General features: G+C 41.7%; 2 protein-coding genes across 6 annotated transcripts in view; one reads left to right on the forward strand and one right to left on the reverse strand.

Annotated features, from left to right (window-relative positions):
• Positions 1-4,515, forward strand: part of LMNTD1 (lamin tail domain containing 1) — a 327,152-nt gene extending 322,637 nt beyond the window's left edge. For all 4 annotated transcript variants that reach the window (XM_061582240.1, XM_061582244.1, XM_061582242.1 and 1 more), the window contains one exon: positions 2,747-4,515. In XM_061582240.1, coding sequence (XP_061438224.1) covers positions 2,747-2,902 — 156 coding nt within the window. In that variant the 3' untranslated portion in view covers positions 2,903-4,515. The remainder of the gene's footprint in view (positions 1-2,746) is intronic.
• Positions 4,516-21,861: 17,346 nt separating this feature from the next.
• UPF2 (UPF2 regulator of nonsense mediated mRNA decay) overlaps positions 21,862-23,895 on the reverse strand; it is a 64,914-nt gene continuing 62,880 nt past the window's right edge. For both annotated transcript variants that reach the window (XM_061582238.1, XM_061582239.1), the window contains one exon: positions 21,862-23,124. In XM_061582238.1, the coding sequence (XP_061438222.1) occupies positions 23,115-23,124 (10 nt within the window). In that variant the 3' untranslated portion in view covers positions 21,862-23,114. The remainder of the gene's footprint in view (positions 23,125-23,895) is intronic.

Below are 23,895 nucleotides of genomic sequence, written 5' to 3' on the forward strand. Positions count from 1 at the left end.
TAAAAAAGAAGAAACAACAGAAAATGCAATTGATCTTGGAAGAAATAAAACAAAAAGAGGAAGAATTGAAAAAGAATCCAACTAAAGCTTCTACTGTAAATCAAATTAAAATGTTACAGAAACAAGTGTCAATGTTGACAGTTAGAGAAATTGAAAGGAAATTAAATTTTGCTAAACAAAGGACTTTTGAATTTGCAAATAAACCGGGGAAATTGCTAGCATATAAATTAAGAAAAGAACGATAAAAAAATCTTATTTTAAAGATACAAGAAGGAGATGAGATGTTGACAGACAATTTAAAAATCCAAAGGGTTTTCCATCAATATTATTCAACTTTGTACAAGTGTCAGGAAATTCCCTCAGAAAAAATAGAAGAGTATATATCCAAACAGAATTTGCCCAAAATTACAGATCTTCAGAGACAAGCTATTATGGTCCTATTACGTCAAGAGAAATATCTGAGGCTATAAGTAAAATTAAATTAGGAAAGGCGCCAGGACCGGATGGACTATCAGCAATGTATTACAAATGCTTGGAGGAGGAACTTTTACTACCTTTACAGTATACAATGAATTCTATTTTACAAGAGGGGAAGATACCGGATAGTTGGAAAAATGCCAATATAACATTAATACCTAAAGAGGAGCAGGATTTAACTAAAACAAAAAATTATCGGCCAATATCTTTACTGAATAATGACAATAAAATTTTTACAATGATTTTGGCTGAAAGAATGAAAATAATATTGCAACAATTTATTCAGGAAGATCAAGCGGGGTTTTTACCTAAAAGACAATTACGTGATAACGTCAGGAATGTTTTGAATGTGTTGGAATATCTAGAACAACGAAATGACATACAAGCTGCTTTGATTTTCTTGGATGCTGAGAAAGCATTTGATAATTTGAATTGGAAATTTATGTTTAAGGTTCTAGAGCAAATGGACTTTGGAGATAATTTTATAAAATGGATCAGATCGATTTATACATCACAGAAGGCACAGATAATTGTCAATGGGGATTTAACGGACTCATGTGAAATACAAAAGGGTACAAGACAGGGATGTCCATTGTCCCCCCTTCTATTTATTCTGGTTTTAGAAGTGCTGCTTAGAGACATAAGGCAAGACAAAAGGATTTCGGGAATAAAGATAAAAAGTAAATTAAAAGTTAGTGCTAGTTAGAGAATGCCATGCCCTTCTGCTCTGTTCTAAGAATTTACTTTAAAACTCATCAAAATATAGTTATATGGTTTCCCCCTTCTAATTCTGTTCTGATGGCCTACCCTTCTGGGCCACTGCCATAACCTGGAATCCATCTCCCATCTCAGCAGAGATATATAGCATCAAGTATAAAGATTTTTTTTCTCTTTACAAATACTATGTGCTTCTTGCTGTGGCTTGCATTTTTATCTCCTTTTAAGCATAGGAAAGTTAAAAGAAAGTTGTGGAAATGTAGGACACTATGAAGAGTACAGCAGGACATCTTTCAACATGACCTTTAAATTGAGGCTAGCAATTCAAAGTACAAATTTGTTATGTCAAAGTCTTTAGATAAAAATAGATACAGTTCCATTCTCATGAAGACCATATCGCAGTGATATCTTCAGCACTAAGCTACAGTTGCATGTATATTTAACTAGGGAGTAAAGCTCAATGGATTCGGATTGAGTGAACATGCATAGGATCAGGACGTCAATCAGCATGCCAATTACTCATTCATTCTCGCATACCTAGTTTCTTGTTTTTGTGATGGACATGACAAATTTTCAGGTACACCCTTGGAAACATTTTCAAGAATTTGCACACGATATTTCTAATATTTGGATATTTTTCCATAAAGAAAGCCAGTTCCTGAGTCCTATTGTGTCTCCAGATGTTGCTGCACTCCAGCTCCCATCAGCACCAGGCACCATAACCAATAGTCAGGGATGATGGGCGTTGCAGTCCAGTAACATCTGGAGGGCCACAGGTTCCCCATTTTTGTTCTTATTTGACCAAGAGATGGAAACTAGGGTGGGACTATAGAAATGAATGGGAAGAGTTAGGCGGATAGTAGATTTTTCCATGGTTCTATGGGACAACATATACAATCTGCAATTACAAGTCAGCTCTGTTGGGAGAGAGATAAACCTATTTGCCCCCAAAAGCCAATGTCACCAGAGCTAGGGTTACCTTTATTCAAACAGTGTTCTTAAGTACACAGCTTAACTTTCTTGCATATAAACTAATGTTTGCAAAGTCTGCTCCCAGTTAGCTTCAAGAACAAAAACTTCAAGTCCTTTTTTGATACTGTTGTGAAGCTTACAAAGCATTTTCCTATCTCATGTGACTTTCACAAACCCATCACTGCCTCTTCAGGAGGATGGTCTTTGGGGGGAACCTCAGCCTAAGGAGCCAGTGATAGACTGTGTGTGAGCCTTTGTGTAATGAGTTAAAATCATTACATGTACGAGTCGTTTAGCTCAAATCCCAGCTAACAAGTGTGCATAGGTTTTACCACCATAATCCAAATTAGCTCTAAGGGGTACAGGCAGAGAGGACATGTGTATGGTGGCCACAGGACAGAGAGGGAATCTCTTCTCCCAACATTTCTGTCAATTTACTAAGAAAGAATTAAGTTCAATTAAGCCAAACCTGTTGAATTTTAACAACTGAATTAAAGTTCCATGTGGTTATCCTGCCTACTATATAATATTTACTGAATATCTTGTGTTTTTTTGTTTTTGCTTTTCTTTTCTTTCACAGCCTAATTTAGGTGGAGTGATTTATGTAGGTTCGGCTGCACCCATCGGCTCTGCTTTACAGAAGTATTCTGCTCATTCATCTTACAACTGCCGGCTCCTGACCCAGGCATCTCTTACTCCCATTAACTTTCTCCAGCATCTCACAGAGGATCAATGAATAGAACTGGGTTATTTTCAAAGCAGTCTGCAGCAAAAATGGTTTTGTGATTCATTGCCCTGGGAATAAGATGGCTTGGATCTTCAGGACCACTCTAGAATTTATATTTGATTTCTCTGTAGACCTCTATATATTCGAAAGGTAGTTTTGCTAGCTCCTCTTATTAGTAGATTTTTCAGCGGCATATATGACAATATATGAGACTGGAACTCAAAACCTACTGACATCCCATTGACTTTTGTGGGACCCTAACAATACTTTGGGTTTAAGGTTACAACCATATAACGTAATTAATTTTCAACTATAGAAAACTGCATGGGTAATCTGGGCTGCAATCTTGTACACAGCTTTGCTGCTTAAATCCTATTGAAGTCAATGGTATCAAACAGCCAGACAATGTGTAGGATTGCTGCCCTGATCTTTAAGAGCCAACATAACACGAACTCTCTCACAGTGAATGGGATGCCATCCATCTCTGTGAAAATTTGTATTTCAAAGCAAATCTATCACATCTTATTTCAGAAAAGTGTACATGAATTCTGTTTTGCAGCAATGGTAGGGACTATATGGGAAGCCTTGCCTGATGTTCCAGTTCCCAAAACTGAGGCTGTAGTACAGCCCATGCAGCCTGTGAGTCCTCACCAAGCTGAATGCAGCCCATCAGTTCTATACTACGTGGCCGGCCAGGTCCTTGAAAATATCCCCCCAAACCAGGAAGGTTTATTGAGCTCCTTGCAGGCATCACACATCGCTGGTTAGCTATTTTTGAATTGGTGAGTCACAATTTGTGAAGGCTTGTTTGTACTCCTTCCCCTGGCCTGGAGACAGACAGACAGACATGTGCTTTCAGACCATTGGAACCCCAACCCCGCACACACAAAACCTGTAGTTAGAAAATAGTAGGACAAAGGCATGCAACATCATGAACAAAGATGGCTGGATCATACACATTTGAGATCTCATAAAAATGGTAAGGAAAACTGTCTTGCATTCTTCAAGAGCCCATGCAGAGTAAAACTCAGCTATTATTTAGATCTACAGCCCAACTTTGCCTCACTCTGTCCTAGCAGTCAGGGAAGATGAGGTAACACTAAGATGTGGGCAGAAAGAGGATCCTCTTTGTTCAATCAAGTGCCTATTTAACCTGTTCAGACAGTATTTAATTATGTTTCCACATTATTTTTCCCTCCTGGGACTAGTTTTGCTACATTGATGAAAAGCCAATTAAAGACAAATATAAGATCTTCCTTCAACACCAATATGACAGTAAATAGAATCTTGGCTGTAGTAAAAGCCAAAATTAAATCAGGTAGTTTAGCTAAGTCTGTCCCAACCTAGTGCCCTGCAGTTGTTGTTGGGACTCCAGAATCCATGAGGCCTAGCTAGCATGGCCAATAGTCAGGGATGATGGGAGTTGTAGTCCAAAACACCTAGAGGGCACCGGTTGAAGATGGCTGGTCTAGCTCCTACTAAAAATGAGTCTTATCCAGCTGTTTGGAAGTGCACATAGTTTCTGAAACACTAGATGCATTCTTGATCTCTCTGTTAATACAAACAAGTGTGCCTCAGTCATGAGAGGCATACTGGCTTACACTGTACTCTCAACCTCCTGTGTACCTTACCTTATCATCCTTCACATTGCTGACTTGATGCTGTGTCAATCAAGATAATGTTGAAGTTTTTTCTATTTGAAGGTTTCATATATATATATATATAGTACCTAATTGTATATATATTACATAAAAAGGTATTATAATTAAAATCAGTTGTAAATCTACATTGATCTGATCCTTTTCCAATGATTTTGCCTACTTTAATGTCTATAAATTACTTTCAGTAAACCAAATACAGGAAAACCTAAGGATTCATGAACCTAATGAGGTTAAGTATGTTTACTTCTGTGTTGAACTGTGGCCAGTTTGCATCAGGTATCCCCCACTGGGAGAGACAACCCACCACTGGCAAGGTCAACAGGAAAAAAACCCCACACAAATAGTCCTTGAGGCAATCAAGAAAAATAAACAATTAAACTACAGCCTGTGCACTAATTAGGAACTCAATGTTCCTGTGCAGATGCAGTCCTAGGGCATATAGTGGTGCTGTGGCCAGAGGAAAAGCTGGCACAAAGAGAATCATGGAATAGATACTTTCGCAAACTAAAGAAATAATCCCACCCCCCAAAAAATGTGCCACAAAACCCAAAAGCTTGCCAGAATTCATATGCAATTATGTACTGCTGGCGAATACAACGAGGATGTATCATGAGGACAGACCAGGGGGAAAGCTAGAGGTCCCCTCCTCACAAAGGAATCAGCTCAGCAGTTCAGCATGCTCTCCCCCCTCTCCATCGATTGTGAATAACTACTAAGAGGCAGCGGAGGAGATGACAGCAGAGCATTACAGAAATAACTTACTTAGAGGGGAAAGAACTCACTAAGGTGTGTAGAACCAGTGCACTGACTAGATAGACATTTGTGAATACTATGGTCTATAGGGTTATATAGAGTCTGAAATTTGGGGTAGGTTGCACCCAAAGGTTTCCTTCCTTGGGAGGAAATTTCTTCAGTGGGAGGAAGGGAACTTTTGGGTGCAACCTGAAGTGTGTGTCCGCCTTTCCTAAATGGTAGACAAAGAGGCCACAGCAGAAATCTAGGGATCTGTTCATAGGCATACCTTGGAAATAAGTGCAGTGTCCACATCATGTTTCCAAATGGAACTAGTCATGTGATAGACATTTTAAAGCAACTGTGAATATTGAACATTACAGGGTAAGCCATGTTTAGTGAACCATTCAAACTGAAGATGGCAGAACACTGACTATTGAGGGTGTAGGTGTGGAATAGATGGGGAGCATAATAAAATGGATCACCTGGAGGGGTTATTTTATTCAGAAATTTCTGTATTCTTCACTGTCATTTGCTCAGCCATTTTCATTCTTTCTTTTTTTCCCTGAAATATGCCCAGCAACTGGAGGAAATCTAATGATTCTTCTCTGACAATGAACTCTGATGTTCTTCTAAATATTTCTGTGATTGTGAAGAGGTAGGAAATGCTTTTCTAAATTAGCTAATATGAAGTCAATGACTTTAGAGTGATTCCTCCCTCCCTGCGCAAGCCTAGAAAAAGCAAAAAGCAGTTTTCCAGCAAATTAGTGGGACATTATGCATAATCTCACCTCCAAAAGAAAGCCAACCTCTAGATTTAAATTGGAATGAAACTGGGAAGGAAACATCCCACAGCCTTTTAATCGGTATATTCCTTGGTAACAGTTAGCCAGGAAGCATCCTTGATGGATGTAGATATAGGGTGATATCCAGTTACATCATACTCATTGAAATTAACTAAAATTAATTGAGATTAATTAAGCTACACCCATTGATTTCAGTGGGTCTACTCTGAACCATAAGTAGATATCACCCATAATCGTAGGTGGTCAGCGGTTTCCCTTTTAGATTCCAAGGACAAACAATTCAGATAATATATGTTTGGTTTTGCTGGGGGTGGCGTGGGTAGGTGGTGGGGAGAAGGACATCTTCATTTCTGAAACTGATTACTAAGATGCTAAGGAAGAAATTCAGTCTGAGAATAGTTTGAAGTACATCACTTAGCATTTTGGAAGCCGTGCTGCGTTGTATGCGCGTTCTGCTGCTCATTAAATTCTGGTAGCACGCTACAGGTTTCTCCTCGTTCAGTGGCATGTCATAAATCTTCAGAGCGAAATAAAACTGGATGAGCTGACCCCCTACCTGAGGTTGCATTGCTTTCTGGATGGTACCATTTCAGACGGCAGGCTGGGTTGGGTTGGTTGAATACTCCATGTCTCCTGCAAACACCAGCACTCCAATTGATACCAATTGAGTCCTAACAGCAACTTTTTTACATAGACCTGTCAGTTATGCACGCTTAGTACTTCTGAGCATGCAAATGAACCTCCTTCCTGGGCAATGGAAATACAGGATTAGGGAGAGGGAAGTTAGGAGAAGAAAAGCTATGAACCTCAGCCCCAGTAGTAGCTCCTTGTCTCTCTTCAAACATAAAAAGGGTAGACACCTTGGCTCAGGACTGGGAACTGTGTCTGTTATACCCTGCCCTCTTTGGGAAGATGCGTACTCTGAGTAGGGCCAGCCAGATATATTTTGGTGTCGGAGGACAAAATGGTGCCTTACCCATTCCAGCAGCTGACTGTTATTTTAACACCGGCAATGGAACAGAATCATCCTCCTACCTGAGGACAGCAGGATAGCTTAAGAGGCACAGGGCAGGTCACATGGCTTACACAGCTCTGTCCATTCTCTAGGCCTCAGCAGTTGCTGCCTAAGGCAGCTGCCTCACTCTGCCTAATGGTAGGACCGGCCCCGATGCTGGGGATAAAATGGCAGGGGTAGAACTGCTTCTTTATGGCAAGGCAACTCTACCTAGGGTTACTAACTCTGAAAATAAAAATAAAATAAAAGCCTGGTACATCAGTGGGGTCCAGAACTGGATGTGGAGGCCACTAGGTTTAAAACAAAAGCTGTATATTTGCTTTAAAAGGTATACATCTCAATTAGTCTGACTTATCAGGGAGGGTGGGAATGTCTGTCTTGCCCTTTGTTTTTAATGGCAACTGGCAAATGCCACCACCACCTATCCAGACCATACTCCTTTGTGTTTCAAGATGATTCTATATAGCCTCTTGCAGAATCAAACAGGCTCTGCTTTCTAAACAGATTTTTAAGCTTTAACCAAATAAATGTTTTACAGAGGACTCTCATTCTGTAGCCTTCCTCCCTTCAGGCCAAAAGCAGTGGGTCGTGCCCTTAACTACTACCTGGGTTCCCCCCTCCCCTGGAAACCATAGTCTAGTGGTTCTATCATACGTTACATCTTTTTTCTTTTAAAAGCATGGAACTGAACCGAACATTACACATAGTCTTCAAGGAGTGCAGATGTTTTGATAACTCACCTATTTCAAGTGTTTATGGGTTCTAGGTATGGAAGGAGAAATTTGATTTAAAACCAAATCTATGAAATTTGCAGTTTCTGAAACAATATGCAAACTAAAACATAGTTATCTTTTGAAGTTCACCAACCAAACAATGTTCACAAAAATGCATATATTAGCGGGAAAGTGTACATAAAAATGAATATATTGGTGAAAATAACACACAGTAATGGGTTACACTGGGAAAATTGCTTGCAAAAACATGTGCACTAGCCTGCAAATAAAACTGTGTTTATTAGGAGATGTTTGCACTTGCTGATGGACTGCCATGAGGTCTGCCAGATTTTGTTGGACTCCAGATGGCCTGCCCTGACAATTGGCCATGTTGGCTGGGGCTGATGGGAGCTGTAACTTCTAGAGGGCCACTGGTTCCCCTTTCCTGCCTCAGAACTTAGTAAAATTATGTTCTTGAAGAGCCAGTTGGAAGGAGAGGATGTGGAGGGCTTACTCCATACCTTCATTGCTTAAACAAACTATATGATGTGACTGGAGAAGTGCTTTTCTTCTGTACCTCTGGCACTTGCTTGGGGATAGGAGCAAGGTAGGCTGTCTGGAAAGGAGAGGAGAGGCCACTGGCCAGACAGTGACCCCACAATCCCAGGGCACTGGCGGCAGAAGCATTGTTAGGGGATGGCACACTGGACCTGAGTCCCAGGGCTTCTGTGGTGAGCCCCAGAACTCCTGTCCCTGCTACCCTTTTAAATTTTTCTCCCTTTGATCAAAGAATGGCTGGGGGCATTGCCAAGCAGCGTTGGCGAGAGCTCAGCCACCCACAATCTTAAATTTCCCAGGAGCATCTAGACGTATAAATTAGCATATGCAGATTTGTATCATGGGCCTGTGCCCGACTATTAAGCACTTAGCAATGCTCCTTGCTGTCAGTTCTCTACCCCTCTTCTAAGGGAAATGGAGGTGGGGTGATTATTTGAAGGACAGCTACTCTGACTTAGGGTCACACTTTTTCATGTTCTCTACAGTGCTCAGAATGAACTAATGCAGGTTAACTAAGTCACTGAATTAAGTCAAAAATATCTGAATTACACCTGAAACTAGTTCCTATAATTTCTGGGTAAAGTGAACACAAATTAAGTTTCTTTTGCAGTGGAGCTTTGGGCAGTTTTTAATTCAATCCAATTATAATTTTAAATCAATAATTTACATATATCGTGGTTTCATCTCACTTGTTTGATTGTAGCCATTGCATTCACCTCTCTCTCTCCCTTGAAAATAGTGTTTATTAGAGCGTTATCATTTACACACAAGCCAACAAACACCAAACAATCCCCTCTCCCACTTCAAAACCCCCACAATAAAGCTGTGGTGGCTTTACATCACAGGAAGAACACAGAAATAGGATGGCGCTTAATGCCTGACTAATTAGACATAGCCATTGTTATGCCAGGAATCTGCACCAGTCCAGACCAGCAGGTAAGTTAGTGAGCAGAGGCATCTGTATTCATGTAAGTCAAAAGAGGCCACCAGTTTTATATAAATCTGTCTCAGAGTTACTTTTCCAAGCTCTGATCTGTCTACCTCAATCAGCCCCCTGCGTAACCTATTTTGGTAAGCCACATTTTCCAGTAACATCAGGTTCTAAATTTTATTCCATCAGCCTTCCATAGTGAAGGGGAAGCTGTGATTCCAGTGCTGGGCAATTTCTACCTTTGGACCCACAAAGAGAAACACAATAAGCTCCTTCTAAAGATGTCTATGCATTTCCATTGGGAAATTGATAACAAAGCCAACTGAGATGAATGGGGCACTATTTGCAGTACAATAGCTGGAATTTCCTGCAACACTCTATGCTGAAAGGCTTGGGCTGGGCACAACCACCATATATGGTAATACATACCCAACAACCGCATTTACCATTTTTACCTATCTGAACTGATGCTGCTGTTTAAGCTTAACAATCATAATTGTTGGGAACAATAAATACAACAATTGCTCACATTACACTCTATGTGTGTTGATGTTTTCTTAGTCTTCTATAGTATATTTTATGCTTTAGCAGAGCAACTTGTAAAATTCTGAATGTGGGGAGAAAATGCACATGCACTGTGAGTTGAACTGGAACAAATTCCTTTTTAAAATGGACTTTCCAAGCTCTGCTTCTCCCTCACTCCTGACTTAGTTTTGTCCCCTTTGTTTCTTTTTCAGTAACTTATCGCCATCAATTGTTTGCTTCCTTTTATTTTGGTTAACGTCTGCTTCATTAGGCAAGATGGCAAAACAGAAAAGTGGAAAATAGTAAAGACTGAGGTGGCTGGAGGAAGAATAGGATAATTTTTGTGAGGAAAGTACCACTTAATTCAAGTTTCCTCCTGTTGTTGTTATGATTTCCTAGCTGGTTAAGGGGAGGGAAGTGTCAGAGAGTAGTACAAAATCTCTGGGATTGCTGCATAGTTGCAGCAGCAGAGAAGACCCCCAAGAAAAAATACCATCAAGTGTGCCTTACATTGTACAACCCTTCCTCTGCACAGAGAATTCTCTCAAATACACACATTTTGCTTAGCTATCGTTTGTCTGGCAAGACCGCCCCTTGGTGGTTAAATGCAAGCACATCTCTGCAAGAGAGCTGCATTTTATTTGCATATTGTTGCACTCTCCAGCATTTCAGCTGTCTCTCTAAATTGCAGGAAGATATGAACTTTCACGCTTCCTGCTTACAACTGGATTGACAATTTGGCAAGGAAAAAGATAAATGTCATCACAAAGCATTACTGCATCAGTGCCTCCACCTCCATTCAAAATGGGAGCCAAGGTTGCGGTATAATTTCCCTGCAAGGCTGACAAATCAATAGAAAGAAACATTTATGTTGTCTTAAGAGATCACATCTTCCTCCATAATCAAACTAAAAACTCAGTTCTGGGGGTGGGGAGTCCTTAACAAAACTAACATGGCTTTTTAAGCCACCTTTGTACAAAGCTTATTTAAACGGGTAGTTCTGCTGTTGCATCTTATGGGCGCCTCAAGACATCCCTTTTAAGTTTGCATTCACAATTATTTTTTGCTGCCAATAGTATCAATATGGATATGAGTGATCCCATTTTCAATACTGTTGGTTGCTGCAAAGGTTTTGGGGCTGGAACCCAACTTCATTTCCCATCAATATATATCTGAATAACTTCCTGCTGAAATGTAACTTTTCATGCTACAGATGTTCCAGATTTGTTGTTTCTCCTGCTTTTTGTTACCCTGTAGAGCAAGAGTGTCCCTCCAGATAGCAATAATGCAATAACACTGGGGAACTATTGCAGAACTAATAAAATGGAATGATATGTGGACAGTTCTGCATAAATCCACCACTAATCGGTATTATTGTGTCAAGGACATGTTGCAGAATACATTCGCAATAAAACACTGTGAAAGACCAACCCAAATTGTGTTTGCATTTTGACAAATTTGTAGGGCAGTACAGTATCTCAGAGGGGAGGTCAGGTCTCCTGCTCCCCTGGTGCATTTACTATAGCTGCCCAATTTCCCTGCTTTTAAAGTTTGATAGAAATTTCCGTTGGCTATAGGTACATTCTTAAACCGCAAGTTTTTTTTGCCTATTAGTGAATTTATCTGCTTTTTAATCTGGGAGGTAAGAAATGGGATCCTGTGCAAGTTTGCTAAGAATGGATTGATCATTTGCATGCTTATTGAGTTCAGTGACATTTACTCCCCTGCAATCATGCTTAGGATAGATGAAACTGACCACAGAGGATGGGAAGGGGAGCAGGGGAAGGGGAGGATGGGGAGGGGAGCAGGGGAAGGGGAGCAGGGGAAGGGGAGCAAGGGGAGGGGGAGCAAGGGGAGGGGAACAGGCAGGAGGAGAAGTAAGAGGGCAGGTTTGATCATTTGCATGTTTATTGAGTTCAGTGGGATTTACGCCCATGCAATCATGCTTAGGATATGTAAAACTGACCACGGGGAAGGAGGCTTGGAATGGGCAAGGGAGGAGGAAGAAGAAATAGGGGAGGAGAGGAAGAAGGCAGAAGGAAGCGAGACGAGAAGGGAAGGAGAAGAAAGGCAGGTCTGATCATTTGCATGGTTATTGAGTTCAGTGGGATGTACTCCCATGTAATCATGTCTAGGATGGGTAAAACTGACCATGGTGGAGGGGGAGGATGAGGGGGAGGGGAGAGTAGAGGGAAAGAGAAATGGGAGAGGGGAGCAGAAGGAGGGAGAGGGGAAAGGAGGGGGTTGAAAGGAAGGGGGAGGAAAAAGGCAAAAGGGAGGTGATGGGAGAGAGGAGGATAGGGTAGGTTTGATCATTTGCATGCTTATTGAGTTCAATTGGATTTACTCCAGTGCAATCATGCTTGAAAATAATATGGACTGCCTTCAAGTTGATTCCGACTTATGGTGACCCTATGAATAGGGCTTTCATGGTAAGAGGTATTCAGAGATGGTTTTCCATTGTCTTCCTCTGAGGCTGAGAGGCAGTGACTGGCCCAAGATCACCCTGAGAGCTTCATGGCTGTGTGGGGATTCGAACCCTGGTCTTCCAGGCTGTAGTCCTAGGATAGGTAAAACTGACCATGAGGGCGGAGGGGAAAGAGGAGGTGGGGAAAGGAGGAGATTGGGAGGGAATAGGGGAGGGGAAGGAGGGGGGAAGGAGGGGGGAAGGGAGGGGGAAGGGAGGGGGCAGGAGGGAGGAGGGGAAGGAAGGTTTGATCATTTGCATGCTTTTTGAGTTAAATGGGATTTACTCCCATGCAATAATGCTTAGGATAGGTAAAACTAACCATGGGGGAGGGGAAGGAGAAGAGGAAGGAGAAGGAGGGGGAAGGAGGAAATTGGAAGGGGAGGAGGAGAAGGGAGGAAGAGGGGAAGGGGAGGAGGAGAAGGAAGAGGGGAAGGGGGAGGGAAGGGGCAAGAGGGAGGGAATAGGATGGAGGAGGGGAGTGCAGGTTTGATCATTTGAATGCTTTTTGAATTCAGTGAGATTTACTCCTGTGCAATCATGCTTAGGATAGGTGAAACTGACCGGGTGGAGGAGATTTACTCCCATGCAAATTTAAACCAAAGGTGTCCCTGGCCACATCCATATCAGACTGTTATTTCACTTTAGGCAGTCATGGCTTCTCCCAAAGAATCCTGGGAAGCGTAGTTAGTGAAGGGTGCTGAGAGTTGCTAGGAGAAGCCCTGTTCCCCTCACAGACTTTCAATGAGAGCAGATGACTGTTAAACCACTCTGGCTACTGGAGTTCTGTCAGGAGAATAAGAGTCTCCTCTCAGCACCCTTCACAAACTACACTTCCCAGGATTCTTTGGGGGAAGCCATGGTGTGGGTGTGGCCCCCTGATTAGCCAAACTCAGCAGCTGTGAGTCTGGCTTTTCAAACACTTACAGTTGGTTCTTACTGAGCATGCCTGGCCTTATCATTGAGTTCAGTGCTAAATTTCTTAAATTAATTAAAATCAGCCAGATTTTTAAAAAACTTTTAAACTGCAGAAGGTGAAGAAAAGAGTATGGGGCAAGGTCAGTAATAGGATTACAGGTACTCTGTGAACATAGCTGATTTTTAATGAATTTCAACAAATTATGAGAACTGACAGAAAAAAGTCCAAAAGGGGTCTGTTGTTCCTCTCTTTTTAAACGTTGAACTCTCGATTCTCTCTGACTGTTTTGTGTATCCCCATGAAAATTTAGACGGTTGTTAAGCAAGTGTTTCTGAGATCAGGACTATAAGTTCTGTAAGGTTTTGTTTTGAAATGAGCTTATGGGAAGCATCAGAATGGCATGGGGAGTATTTTCAATTTGACATTACGGAATGCGAAAAATGCATGCTGTCTATAGTATACAGCCACTCTTGTGGCTGTATAACATGGGTAATGGCTGTTTCAGGTCATTCAAAACAACATTTGGAGAGGAACTTTATATTGGCACAAACAACTCAAGGTTAACACCAATCTAGATGCCTGGGGAGGGAGCAGAGAAGACAGACAAGAAGTTAAGCTTTTTAACACTGTATTTAAAAAAACACAGAACCGTAACTCAGGTTTTCTATTGGGCACTCTGGTTGTGCCTTAACAGCAGTCTGATATGTAAACATTAACAGGCAATAATGTTTATCTCTATGCTGAGAAAAACTGTAAATGCTGATTCCTGCACATCAAAGATGCTGTTTAAAACATAGGAAAGACAGTGTGGTGTAGTGGTTACAGTGATGGACTGGAACCTGGGAGACCAGGGTTCAGCTCCTACTCAGCCATGAAACATAGTGGGTGATCATGGGCCAGTCACTGTCTCTCAACCAAACCTACCTCACAGGGTATAAGGAGAAAAGGGAGAGGGGAAGAACCATGTTTGTATGCTACCTTGGCTTCTTTCTCACTGCACTTTATTCCATTATTCTGATGGTTTTTTACCTGGTAATTTTCACATTATATTTGATCTTTCACACGACGCACAAGCTAGCTTCAGAATTCTAGTGGAATATAGTGGAAGTATTCCTGTGATAAATGATACCAGAAACAATCTGTTAGCAAGGCTGCGAACCTGGAAGATGGCAGGAGTTTTTCGCTAGCTGCAGCTGCTCATGTGACAGGCATCCCAGCATGCAGTGAGTTCCCACCCTTTAGTCACCCTGGGTTTTGTTTTTGTTTTTTGCCTGATGAATGTTGTACCTGTATCCCGGCATCAGCGCAGATAGCAGCAGCATTTCCTCTACACACCTGTGTTGATACAACTAAAACTATTTTAAAAATCAGATCCTAAAGGGAGAGGGCTTGCATGGCGACGGGATGAGATTGTAGACCTTCTACGCAGTGGGGAACAGTGCGCATGTGTATAATGGGTGAGGGACGAAAACAAGCCGTGTGAAAGAGAGTTGCACAAAATGACAGTATATAGACTTGAAAAAGCTACTCTTCCTTAACGCAGTGTGAAAAGGATTTTAGAAATCGGGACAGAAGTGCTACCTTTTTAATCCATTAAACTAAAGCAAGCAAGCAAGCAAGCAAATAAGAAGCTTGGGGCTGTTTTTTTTCCTGGTCAGTTAGTAACTCTGAAAAGTTTGAATTGGCAGTTTTAAAACTTCAAAATTACATTATTTTCCATGTTGACAATTTGTCACTGAAGGGCTTAAGCAGCATTCCAAAACCAAATGTAATCCTACTGGGGAAATTTGTAAACAGATATGCTTCAACACAATTGCTTTTATCCAGTGCTGATTAACACACTCCAGTGGACATGCTAGACTGTGGGTTGAACAGATCAGAGCAAAATTTGGCCCATGGCTACACAGTTACATGCTTATTCAAGATGGCATCAACTCTAGCACAACTGTTTTTAGGAGGCCTAGATAAGATAAGGCTTATGAATTACCAGGGACTGGCTATCAGAAAATGTAAACTGTTCCTGGTAAATAGGAATAGCTGGAATACATGTAGCTACAGAAGCCTCTAAAAAAAGATGGCAATCCTAATTGAATCACTACACTATACACCCAAAGCAGAAATATTTTTGTTTATCTCAAAGAGCTGGTTAGTAATGCTGTCTAGCCCATGTGAGAAATATGTATTGCTGGCAGGATAAGATCTTCTGTAGACTTACAGAATTTATGCCGTAACTGCATACCACTGTGATGTGTGTGGCTTTTAACAAAAACATAGTCCCTGCCTACGAGTAGCGATGGATTAATCTCTCCTTTTCAATTTCTCTGTTTCTCATTTTTCCAGTCTTAAGTTCAGTTCTCCATATCCATTTTATATATTTTATTTTCACTAATATGTGCATTTTAGGTACACTTTCCCCTACCACACACATTTTTGTACAATTTATTTGATTGGAGAACTGCATCACAAAATTCAGAGAAGTGCAAATTTCAAAGGTTAGGTGTGTTTTGGTTTGTATATTGTTTTGGAAAGTGCAAATGAAAATCCTAACCCTATCAAATCCCCCCAACTCTACTTATGAACCTGGCTCCTGCAAGTGAGTGTGTGTGGGAACTCCCTAGGCCAACTACACACATTCAACCCTCTAGCATATTAGCAGAACTATCCTGGGATTGCAAGCAGGTAGGTGCACAAGCCTCCAAGTAATGGAAGCTGTATTAGATTGTTTAACCCACTTATGATTTCTACAATCATTTATGACAGGGAAGAGTTATCTCTTGGCAAATTTTCTTTGTCTCTTGGCAAACCTTGTAAATGCATCACCCACTCACAAGCAGATGTATGCTTAGCCAGAGTCTGAAGGAGGTTAGCTTTTGATCATTTACAATCTTCCCAAGTGGAGGAAGCAGGGGATGGGAGAAAAAAAGCTCTTTGCTGTAGTCCATAAACTGTATGATTCTGAGACACACATGAAAAGAGATGGTATCTGTGTTTCCATCACAATAGGAAGCACATTTAAGAACAGAGCTTGATACTGGCTCCTCAAATAACCAACCACAGAAAGATGAACTGCCACACAAACTGTGTGTAAACATAGGGGTGGCTTTTACAACTATTTGTAATAACCATCGTTTACAAGGAATACTGATTTGTAACACAGAATTTGCAGTATGCATAATAAAAGAAATCCAGGAGTTCTTTTAGAGAAGCTGTAACAATGAAACTGATTTCAATCCAAGTTAAAATTTCAATGAAAATATGCCCTTGAAATTAGGTTTGCAATTTCTGTTCTCTCTAATGTTAATATACACTACAGTTAATTATGCCTTACAATAGTAAGGAGACAAGTGGGACTTGCAATAAAATGCCATGTATCCTTCCTTGTAAAAAGGAGTGATCCTGGTCAGCGTTAGGCCATTTCATTTCTCCCCCATGTACCACTTTTCTTTTCCCAGTGTCATTCTACATTCATATTAATTGAGCATACTCATTTGGGCAGTGATTTTTGTTTTGTGGCTTCTTCATTGTTGATGTTTTAACAGTATATTTTGTACTCCTGCAAATATTGAGGTTCCTCTAAGAACACCAGTATCCCCTTGTTCTTCTTAGCAGCCCCAATCTTGGCAGCACTGAAGTTGCTGAGTTCTGTTCTGAATGATGATTATGATTCTTAGTTAGAATGTTTACAATCTATACAACTACACAAAAATATTCTACAAGTTTGCAAAAAGTCTCTTAAAGGTGACCTTTGCCAAGTTTATTATGTTACCTGACTGCAGACATCTCTTGAGCACAGCAATCAAAGCAGACACACCAAAATCTTTTGCCATTTCCATGACATCAGAAACATACACTTGGAAAAACCCACTGGAGCTTCCCCTGCATCTCAGCATGCACTGTTCTTCTGTTAACTGGAATTGGGCCATGTTTGAATTTGGCCTCAGGAATGACTTCACACAACATTTCATTCAAATGGGACTCTGGGGAGGGATGGCAGAGAGGCTGTTTATTAAAGGCAAGCCAAGCAGTAACTGCTGCCAAAGTGAAGTTCAACAAGGCTGTTGGAAGGAAGTCTTGCAGGCCGAGATTAGTTAGCTGCCCAGCTAGCTTAAACAAGGGGAATAATTTATCTAGGAAAGATCAGTTGCACCAGTTATGTGCCATTTGCTTTTAATGAAACCTGCTTGGAATTATGCAGAATTATGGACACCTCCCTTTGGGACTGAACAGGGAGGAGCTCAAAAGCCTGCCTAGGAGTGGGAGAGTCAGCAGGCTAGAACAGAATACAAGCACCAGCTCCATTTGATGGTCATGCAACACAGGATATGGGGCAGGAGGCAGTTAGGACCCAAAGGCAGGGCCAGATGCAACGGTGGCAAAGACCTTTTGCCAAATGGCCACCCTATCCATATGGAAAGTTGAGAACTGGGTGTCTTTAACAGTGAGAAGGTGCTATAGGAGAATGGTTGAACCTTAACCCCTTGTTCCTTACCTCCAGCTGTGGTTCCAGCCGTAGGGAGACACCACTTTGTACCCTTTTAAGCCTCACACAACACAAATTAAAGACATTACTTGAACTTCATAAAACAGAATTTACTCCCATATGAAGCTGCCTAGGGCAGTACTATTTACTGTGACTGCCAGCAGCTCCAAGGGCCCTAGGCAGAGGCCTTTCCCAGCCGTATGACAGGAGTTCCTTTAACTGGAGTTGCTGCATGTCGAACCCAGGACCTTATGCTTGTGCTCTAACACTGAGTTATGGGGAAGGCTTAGTGGAAGAGCATGTGCTTTGTGTGTAGATCTCAAGGTTAACCCTTGCCATCTTGTTAAAAAGAGCAGGTAGCAGATAATGGACAAGACCCCTCTGTGCTCAAGACCCCTCTGTGCTCAAGACCCTAGTGAGCTGCTGTCAGTTATAACAATATTAGGTTAAAAGGATTAACAAATTGGTCTGGTATAAGGAAGCTTCTTCTGTTCCACCCATCTGTCCCCTGCCCTAAGGGCATGAGGATTGCACATGAAAAGCTGGGCTTTTTAAAATATGTACTTTGAGCGCTACCAAATTCTGCACTTGAGCTCATAGTCCCTTTGCCACCATACAAGCAGTTTCTAAGGGCTTATCCAAACGGAGCGGGATAATCCATGGTTTCCATATTCAGTTTGTCATCTGATAGTCCTCACTTTGCCTTTTATTTCACTCTTTCCCAATTAAAAAAAACACTTTTTTGCACACGCAGCGGTAAGTTCCCTACATTCTTTTCGCTTTTTCCAAGCTCCACCTCTAAAACCTCCCCCTATCAACCAATTGGTCAGCAAAAAAATTACGTATGCTCCTCTCCCCATTTGCAACGAAGCACAATATGGCTGTAAAGGAGTTCTCGCCTGGGAAGGAAAGGCTGCTGGTCGGTTTCACGCCTGCCTTGTTTGTATTTGCGATATTATGCTTAAATGAACGTATGCTTTTCTGCCTTTATTGATATTTAAGGAGATACACACGCTGGCAATTGCACTTATTTCTCCAAAAAAGCAAGAAATGTGTCACACACCCCCTCCTTCTCCCTTTCCTTCCCACGGAGAATGAGGAGCAGGCTTGAAACCGACCAGAATCCCTTTTCCTGTTTGTATTTGCGATATTACACTCAAACGAATGTATGCTTTTCTGCCTTTATTGATATTTAAGGAGATACACACACTGGCAATTGCACTTATTTCTCCAAAAAAGCAAGAAAGGTGTCACCCCCCCTCCTTCTCCCTTTCCTTCCCAGGGAGAATGAAATTGACAAAGCTTTCTGGAGGCAGGCTGAAACCGACCACCTCCCCTTTGTCGCTTGCTGTGCATTGCAGATCTCACCCAGAGTGGCTGCCCAGTTTGCAGGCTGGCAAAAAATAAAATGCATCTGCACAGTAGTTGCAGACACCCCCCCAACACCCCACCATTGCAATGATTGGTTCAATTTTCCCGGGCTTATTCCTGCACATGCGCAAAAGTGCAGATATGTGATTGGCTGGAATGAGAAGGGGCAAGGGGAAACGCCCAAGAACTGCCCATCAGCTGTAAAGTCTGCGGTATTGCATCCTAACTCCTGAAGGCACAGCGGATGATTCCTGATTTTAAACAGCAAATCGTATTTTTGCCAGTATTGCAAGGAGCGGATTTAACCCGCGAAAATGCGTAACAGCACGAGACGTCATTTGGACGACCGAAAAATAATGAACACACATAGCGGGCGCGTCATGTATTTTGCAGTCATCTGGATGAGCCCTGGGTGTGTATGTAATCTGTTCAGCTCCAGATGAAACCTACTTCGAAGATTTCCTGAATTGGGAAATGCAACTTTGTACCTTTGAGTCAGTACTTTCACGGAAGCTCTCTGAATTCAGACAGAAGTCGGCACATGAATAGCACACACATGCTTCCATCCATTGTTACAAAGGCAACGTAGTTTTAGTATAGAATAGCATCAGGAATCAAAATATAGTGCCAAGCAATTCAAGCAAACAATTGCAAAAGTTATCCAATAGGTTCCACTATGTTTTGAGATTAAGGCAGCTCTCCAGCAGGAAAACACCGATTTGACTGAATTACTCTTTCCACCTCAGCTCAGTTTGCCTAGGTCAGTCCGATAATGGAATGAGAAACAGCAAACTTGCACCCTCACTTTGCAAAGTGGTTCTTCGGCTATTAGAAAATTGGTCACTTACTGTGATCCTTCTAGTAAGCATGTAGGATACAATGGGCTACACTGCTAGGAAAGGCAAGGACCTAGAATTGAATTCATCCACTAGGTCCTGGGATGTCTCTTCTGCTCTGGCTCAGCCATGGGACAGAATAGGGGGAGAAAGCCAGGAAAAAGGTAAAGACAAAAAAATTCCTCTGAGCAGGCATAACTCAAACTGGAGTCAGTCCTGCAGCCAAATATGTAGTATGTCCAATAAGAATGACATTGAAGTTGTCACCCGGCAAAAACAAATAAATGTAGGGTGGGGCTGGATGTCTCTACACCCACTAAAGGGCCCATTCACATTAAGTGACCTACGCTCCCTCCCTGGTTGGTGTGGATACATCCAGGATACAATGGAACTTCCCCAAGCTATCCATCCCCCCCCAAAAAACCCTATACAGAGAGGGCTAACAAGTGACCAGATCAGGAAGGCAGTAATACCTCATGCAATACCCACCTTCCAGACGATGCTTCCGTTGCGTCCTATTTATCAGTCTTGCACTATATTTGCAGAGGACCATGTAGCCGCTCTACAAATCTCCTTTAGCCGTATTTGTGGAGAAAGCTCCTGAAACTATTGCTGCCTTTGTGGAATGAGTCTGTGATCCCAAGTTATTTGGCAAGATTAGGAAGGATGGCTTCCTGGAGTTGGAGTGCCTAGTGCAGGGCTACTGCCAGGGGCCCAGCAGGTGCTGAATTGCTTGGTGATTCCACCTCATAAGATAGGGGAATAGAATCCCAAAGTACCCCCCTTTAGGTCTGCAAGATCAGGGCTGCAACAAGGAGCTGACACTGGGAGAGCCGGGCATCTAAGTGCACAGCCATTTAAAAATGCTCTGTGGGCTTCCATAGCTTCTGATGGCATTATTAGAGGTTCAACTGTCTACAGTTTTGTGCACATGAGATGAAGTAGTTGCTGTTATTAATTTGTGAATCGCCTTCCATTTTTATGTCCCAAGGCAATTTACAGATATATCCTTAAAAACAGCTAAAATAATTGTAAAAGCAGCACAAGAGAAACACGGTATAGTTTTAAAAACACAGTGAAACAAAATGAACACCTAAGACCAGTATCTTTCTGGCTAGATGAAAAGCTTGTTGCCCCGATCAAGAGCCTCCTCACAAAATGTGTATGTAAAGAAGGCACTAGTGAGGGAGTCGGGCCTAAATAGCCCTTGATGGTGGCAAGTGCTGGGAATGACAGGCCTAGAGTCTGAGCTATGCTGTGCCTTAGGCAGCGGCAACCTGGCAAGAGGTTCCTGTCACTTTAGCAATCCTGGATTTGGCTTTTGTCCTTGGAGCAGACTGCTTTAATATGCAGAGTTTTGTTTTATTTGGTAGGTTCAACCTCATAAAGAAGCAAGCTGGGAGAGAACACAAGGAATACAGGAGATGAAGGGGTTTTTTGTTTGTATTTTAAACAAGGAGCTGCTAAAATGGAGGTTAAAAAGCTGAAGGAAAGACAAACCAAACAATATGGAGAAAGAATTTCAGAAAGGGAAAACCAGAATACAGAATCAGAAGGCTGGAGAAGCAACTGTTCCCGGCTGGGGCAGGGCAAAGAACTGGAGGAGGAATCTCAGGTGTTGGTGAATCAATTCAACTCCAGATTTTTATTTTAATTATATCCCACTTTTCACCATCTAGGTCTCAAAGCGGCTGACAGCAATCACTTGTCCCTGTCATTCCTAGGCAACAGGTGCATTAATTCATTATATTCTGGATGTCTCCAGCGCACAAACCAAGGATAGTGGAACTCTTTCCAAATCTCTCTCTAAGATGGCAGTTGTGGAGGGAGGGAAGCCCAGAAACCTCCAGCTGCTAACAGCGTGCTTTTCCATGTTCAAGGAGATGCAAAGCAGTTGCCTCTAAAAATCTTTGATGATAAACCCAACATAAAACCCCACAAAGACAAAACCCAATTCTAAATTACAACACTTTATTGCAGCATCGGCAAAGATCAGATTTCTGAAGCTGGTGAAGATCGGGCGGCATTTCTGACTCTGTGTGTGTGTATGCAAGTGTGAAATGTTACAAGTAGTACAAGTCTCATTTAAAATTCTACATGCAGAACTCAACAGAGGTAAAAAGAATTTCAAAATAGATCAGAAAAAAATTTAGCAGCATACAGATGTCTCTTAACTGAATGTACTACACCTACGTGAAAGCAAACCAAAATTTTCCCCACAACTATACTAACAAGATTGTCAGAAACTGACCAAGAAACCTCATTTCCATTTAGAAAAATAAAAATTCTACTTGTTGCCAACTAATTTTTCCCTTTTTTTTTTTTATGTAGACACAGAGGCTTATCAACCCATGAAAGTCAACAGAACATTCAGCTCCACTTCTTGGCATCTGTCTGTCATGCTGACTGGCACATTTTGGTTTTCAATGATGCTTTTACGAGCTTCTCTAGATTCCTGTTCTTAGGCTGGCATCAGGCTGTTCTAAGCAACTTTGGGTCAATGCTCTCTATCTTCCCATCTACTCTGACCTTCAGTAGATCATTCCATTCCTTGGGTCTGGTTCTTTCCTCACTCTCCCCCTGCACTTTGGAGAGCAGAGATTTCCCTTTCCAACAAAAGCCTCTTTCTTGTGGAATATCTGCTGTTTTGGTAAATCAGTTGCTGTTTGCATATCCTGCGTGTTGGGGTGTACTATACGATAATTACCTCTTTCTCTACCACTTCACTAACGCAGGCCTGGAGCCCCCAAAATGAATATTCTCCTGACATGCCACGCTCAATTCAGAGAAAATGCCACTCCTATTAGGTTTGATTTCCCCCATACTTAGCCATCAAAACCGTCTCTTTTCCAGCATAATCCATCTCATTTAAGTTGCTCTTTGTTGTAACTGAACTGCTCACTGGTAAAGTTAACCATCTCATTTATTTACTTCCATTCTCATGAGAAGATTAACCCTCACATGGTTCCATAACAAGATGCTTTTTGTTTGTTTGGTAGGCCGTGACTGGAAGCTTCCGCTATTTCTGTTTTTAGTGGAGGCTGGTGTATCTGCTCTATGGCCCCAGCCTGTTCCAGATTTTCGATTCTGAACTCTCTAGACCGACATGCTCAGATGTGTCCGCTGCTCTCTTTTAATTGCTGGAGGACTCCACTAATCCACAACATTGGAGATACAGGACCTAATGAAATGACGCTTGCTGCTGGATCAACGTCTCCTAACAAAGAGAAAAGACAAAGGGAAAAACATAACAATGAAGAACCAAGCAAATGCAATGGGTCTGTCAGTATTTGCAGGCTGGGCATTTTAAAGTTACCTACCAATCCCAACTCCTCCCAAGCAAATGAAAATCTGCCAAGCAGGAGAGTTAGTTCTTTAGTTCAACAATAATCCAGCGTACAATTCTGCAGAAGCACTGAAGAACGCAGAATGCAGACTAAGTTCTTGAGAGTCTAGCCTTAATTATTTTTTAAAAAAGTTTCTTGCCCTTACTGTTGCAAATATACTTGGAAAAGTGTCAGGGTAGCTTCTGGTGAAAATATCAGAAGCCAGGAGGAGTAGCTGAACAAAATTTCAAGTAGTTAGACTGGGGCTTCTGTTCTGCACTGCTCTTTCCTTCATGACCAGTAGAAACAGAATAAATGTTTCAAATGTGCACAATTTACACAGGTTTCTGAATACAGCTTCTCTGTGCACAGCTTTATTAACTTATTTATAGCATATATTAGACTCAGAACAGACTACAGTAACTGGATTTTAGTGCAACGTTCTCAAAGGACAGGGCTCTAAAGACCATTTTAGGCATACGCAATCTGACACTTTTTTCTTCATCTCTCTGGTTAGAGTGTTGGACTACGACCTGGGAGAGCAGGGTTTGAATCCCCACACAGCCATGAAGCTCACTGGGTGACCTTGGGCCAGTCACTGCCTCTCAGCCTCAGAGGAAGGCAATGGGAAACCCCCTCTGAATACTTCTTACCATGAAAAC

This window comes from Rhineura floridana, chromosome 8 (genome assembly GCF_030035675.1).
Source record: "Rhineura floridana isolate rRhiFlo1 chromosome 8, rRhiFlo1.hap2, whole genome shotgun sequence".
Classification (NCBI taxonomy): domain Eukaryota; kingdom Metazoa; phylum Chordata; class Lepidosauria; order Squamata; family Rhineuridae; genus Rhineura; species Rhineura floridana.